Genomic DNA, 5,078 nt, shown 5'->3' with positions numbered 1-5,078 from the left:
GTATCTAAAAAGGAGAACCGGTCTCACCGTAAGAAAAAAATAACTTGTGAAAGCAGACACTGACATTCAAAACAGTTTATACCTGTAGATCACATGAAGCATATTAAAATGACAGAACTCATTGCCTCTTAAAAGTAACAATATTATTAATTTAAAAACCACAGCCAAAGCGAGAGAGCGTCAGTGAATATCAAAGAAGTTCTTAATTGACAGTTTTATGAGGAAAAAAAAACCCATTTAGCTGCACAATATTAGGAACAAGTAGATGCAAGTGTGGGTATGACAGTCGATGCGGTTTCAAGCCCAATGCAGTAAAAAACGAAAATGCAGAAATATGTGGTTAAGCTGCTTCCCTAAAGTGTTGTGTTGCCTTCATCAATCCTGTTGTGTTCCTTTAAATATAGAATCGAAGGGAGTCCGTGGCACTTAAATGAGGTGTACGATCGCCTCAGTCCCTGAGCAGCCCCAGTTTCTTCAGGGCCTCGCGGCGGCCTCCTCCGTTTTCTGCACGAGGGCAGATCAATACACTGATTCCTTGCGATCTAGGCAGCTTGTGAGAGTCTCCGGCGGAGTGCTGAAAGACATTGTGGGGCAGGGACCTCCATAACTCAGGCTCTTTGCTGGTGGTTTGGCCCACTGGTGAACCCTCTCTCCCTGCACTTGCAAAATCTTTCTGATTCCCCAGAGAAGCCTGGCGCGCCCTGTTTTTACGTGGCCGGCTGGCAGAGCCGGCCTCGGTGGAGTCTTGACCAGCCATATAGCTGCTTAGACCCAGACCAGAGCGCTCCAGGGTGGCCGATTTGACACCTACAACCTTGGGTGGGGTTAGATGCTTGACCAGGGCAGGAGGGGTATGAGGGGGCGTGGACACTTGTGCATTAACTGTGGCCTCTGAAGCATTTTCGACAGACGGTTCGTTATCTGACAGTGGAGGTCCGACGGAGTCACTGAAACCAGTGGGTGCTGGCAGAACCTCAGCGGGCTGGACCGCGGGAGCTGTGGAGGTAGCTGATGGTGACGCAGCAGCAGGGGACTGGAGAGGGACGCAGGCAGGAGGGGAACTGTTGACAGAGGTGTACGATGGCGTGATAGGTGGTGTGTGTGGAGGTCTTGGGCTGATTGGAGAAAGAGGAACTGCCCATGAATTTCTAGATTTGGGAGAAAAGCTGGGGCTCAGGGTGGGGCCTGAGTCTGCCTCTGCAGGCAGCAGGCCAAGCTTTCTGAGGGCCTCAATGTGGACCCTCTGGGGGTCCAGCCTACTAGTGGGCACCGAATGTTCAGAGTTGTCATCAGAGACGGCCACTGCCGCCTTGTGTGACTTCAGAATAATGTTGGCTGGGAGCTTCTTGGGCTTAGGGGCCACAGCAGGTGGACTTCTGGGCTCAGCCGCTTCAGGAGGAGGAATCATTAGGAGACCTGGGCTGAGGGCTGGTAGACTCAGTTTTGGGGGCTGGTTTAGAGGATCCTGGGTCACTGAAGTTTTCTTTGAAAAGGCTCTCTGGCGTAGCTGCTCCAAGTCCACAGTTGCTCCTGGCTCGTCATGGTATATTCTTGCAGACGGAGGAAGGTCTTTTACGTTCTGTGTCTGTGAAGGAAGGCCTGGCTCATCCATGAAGTCTGAGGGAGGAGGGATCACATCCACATCGATCTCAGAGGCCTCGTTGGACTGATCGGGGCAAAGACTGGCGATTGGGACAATCTGAAGATGGCCATCTTCATCCTTGGATACACACAACTGAGAAGATGATGGGCTGATTTTGCCATCAGCAGCTGATTCCGTAGAGGACTGTGGTTCTGAGGTCTGACTTAGAGCGTGATGCTCCGCTCGGTCTTCGATGGAGAACACTCTGGATCCAGGCTCTGTTGTCTGGTCTTTTCCGGACACATCGGACTTTAAACTGGGAACGCCTAAGAAAGAAAATCAAAATTGCTGCGATTAGTATTGCCGTTACTTTAGTGAACAATGTGCAAGTATACATATATACACGTAATCTACTCAGCAAAACATATTAACATGAATATTTCATGACATGACCATACCATTTACTCCCGTGCCTGCCTGGAATGCAGGATCTGGTTCATCATTGGAAAATCCACTGTCCTCTTGCACCTCCAGCGCTTCAATCGTCTCCTCAAAATACATGAGGCACGCCCTTTCTTCTGGAGATAAGTGCTCCATACTGTCTTGACTCTGCAGACAAAAATAAAGAGACTGTGAAACGCATTCAAACTCTGCACAGTTTCTCAACTCGTCAACAATCTCGGTCCTCCATTTAACCCTTTGTCAAGACAGGGACAATGGGTCAAAGTTGTTCAGTGTTCAAACAGCTGCAAAGGAATGACTTATTACACCAGTCCTGTTCTGTTCTTAGCTATGTTTCATTCTTTATTGGCCTGTCAGAAGAATGTATTTCAGGTGACTGCAGGTGCATGTGAACAGCGGGAGATCCTCTCCCCTCTCAACTTTAAAGAAACCCTTTAAAGGCCTCTCTCTGAACGATGAGTGTATTTCACCTCAAACTGGTTCACTCCCCCCCATCCCCATCTTCTCTCATGTTTACAGTAAACACCCACGCAGACGTCATCACAGCCTGACGCACATATCTCGGTTCTTTATTTCACCTTTCCGACAAACGACAGAAGCACTAAAGTAACGTTTGTTCAGATAGGCCAGAGGAGAAGTCAATGAGTTATACGACGAAGAGATAAGACACAGAGTCAGCGGGACAGAAGGCTGGGGTGAGATCTGCTGCAGCACTCACATAGCCAGAGTTCATGCTGATTACGCTGTCGCAGCTCCCGGCACTGTCCACTTTGCTCAAGGATTCCATGGCAACGCCGCCTGGCCACGTGTCACTCTTCGGCATTGCACAAGGAAGAGGACGAGGGCAGGACCTGGGCCTCGCGGTCCTCTGCTGTTTCTGTTAAGTTCGCCAAGAATTAAGTTTGAGGAAGAAATCTGGACAAGGTGAAGGAGAAGATGTGAGAATGGGATAAAAATTACCAAATTAGAATCAGATTAGATTAGTGTGGCACCGCTTTCTGCTTTATACAATAGAAAGACTGACCTCCCAGGATTAGCATAACATGGAAGATTGTCTTTGGCACTGGCATATACAACACACACCATAAACAACAATACACGACAACGATATATCCTTAAGTCCCTGAGTTTATCAGTTTATTTCTGGTTGCAGTGTTTGTGAAGGACATCAGCTGACAGGAAGTAAACATGGACCCAAGCTGTTGCTATTGAAATACAGGTATATTCAGACAGACCGTATGAGAAACGCAAGTATGAAGCACACGTATGAACCTGGAAATGAGCACAATATGTCTCCTTCAAAGTCTTAATAAAGTGACCAAGTGGAAGTAATAATAATATTGCTGAGTGTGCGGGTGGAGGGGGCCGACCAGTTCCAAGTGGGCCTATTTAAACAATCTCCTCTTGAGAACGGTCAAAGCTGATGGAATAAAGGATTTCTTGTAATTGTGCTTCCTGGCCATTGGGACATTCAATCTGCAGCCTGATGGCAGCAACCGACAAGCTGGGTTGAGAGGATGGATGGGGTCATTGTAGATCTGGATTGCCTTTTTGGGCCGTGGATTGAGAGAATAAATCCTGGAGTTGGAGTTGTTTGTCTCCATTGATCCCGCCGAGCTGATTGACGACCTGTGTCAGTGTGTTCTTCTGCTTTACTGAGAGGTTTCCATACCATACAAGACAACAAGCTGACACGTGAGCCTTAATAGTTCAAAGAAATTGGTTTGTACACATCACAGCAACAACTATTAATGTCAAATCTTTCCATTAATGTGATGAATAAAGGCCATGAATTACAGCCGCTAGCTAAATGATCCTCATAATGTAATAGCGCTCCTGTTCAAGATGTCAAATGTGCTGTCACTGATATATTAAACATAACCAGCAAATTGAGTCATTATGTAAATGAAGTGGTGAATTAGTAAATTAGTCAGGTGCCTTATGGACATTTAAACTGGTTTTACTTGCTGTTGTCATTCATGTTTATACAGGCCAGTAAAACATAACTTATTCTATATATATCTTGTATGATAGTATATTGAATATGTGGGGGGGTTTTGACTGTTGGTTTGACAAAGCAACAATTCAATATGTCACTGGTGGCTGTGGGAAATTTTCCAGACGTATCAATTCATCTAAAAAAAAAACGCAGAGTAATCGGCTGAAAGATCATTCTATTAGTTGCAGCACAAATATATGGTGCTTACAGAATTGTGACTTCAACAAATGTCCATTCTCACTGATGTAAGTTTAATCACTTATTGCATTAACAACTGCCGCAAGATCTGCTTCCTAAGTAATTGCAGCAGCAGATAGCAGGAAGAGGATATCTCTTGCATCGCGGCGCTCAGGTTGTGATGTGAAAATAACTAGAAGTCATCGTTAATTGGTATTCCGTTCACTATGAAGTGAGGAATGCTCATCTTTGTTTGTGAAGCGTGACCTACTCCACGTCATGTGTTGTGTGAAGACAGATGATATGCCGTGTCACGGTGCAGCATGTGTTTCCTGCCTATTATACCTGTGTGTATTTTATAAGGAGGAAACTAAACGTGCTTTATGATGACCCTGATGAAGGCCACAAGCTGAAACGTGTTGGTCTTACAGTAAATGTCTCTTTAGACTTTTACCCTTCATGCATCTGGGGAGTAGGTGAAGTTGTGCTGAAGGACACGTACAGCTGATTTAGCAACAAAAAGGCAGTAAATGAATTCACGGAGACCATAAAGAAAAGACCAGTCAAAGCAAAGTTCTTACCTCCTTGCTTTCCCTTTTAAGTGCCAAAAGCAAATACCACCAACAATGAACAGTGATTGAGTCATCAAGGGATAATATTTGATCAACTCGGGTTAAGACTTCGTAGTTGGATTTTGACTAAATGGGTCACACAAATGCAATATGCTGCATCCCGAGACAAAAGCTTTACAACCTGTTATAGAGCTTATTTATCACGCAGCCACAGCTGCACAATCAGGTTCAGGTGTGTTCGTGGGAGCCGAGCGAAGCCCACCTCATTGTTCTCTTATCTCAGAGA

General features: G+C 45.8%; 1 protein-coding gene across 1 annotated transcript; it reads right to left on the bottom strand.

The window, feature by feature from the left end:
- Nucleotides 1-448: 448 nt before the first annotated feature.
- LOC142950859 (specifically androgen-regulated gene protein-like) lies at nt 449-2,867 on the bottom strand. Its single transcript, XM_076092520.1, has 3 exons — nt 2,763-2,867; nt 2,041-2,191; nt 449-1,908 (listed from the first exon to the last, which is right to left on the bottom strand). The coding sequence occupies exons 1-3, from the start codon at nt 2,865-2,867 to the stop codon at nt 449-451; spliced, it is 1,716 nt and encodes a 571-aa protein (XP_075948635.1).
- Between the last annotated feature and the right edge of the window lie 2,211 nt (nt 2,868-5,078).

The sequence above is a fragment of the Anarhichas minor genome, unplaced genomic scaffold, assembly GCF_050575085.1.
Source record: "Anarhichas minor isolate MPS153535 unplaced genomic scaffold, ASM5057508v1 ptg000003l, whole genome shotgun sequence".
In the NCBI taxonomy this organism is placed as follows: domain Eukaryota; kingdom Metazoa; phylum Chordata; class Actinopteri; order Perciformes; family Anarhichadidae; genus Anarhichas; species Anarhichas minor.
Note: the sequence above shows the minus strand (reverse complement) of the source record. Positions and strands in the feature narration are given on the sequence as shown.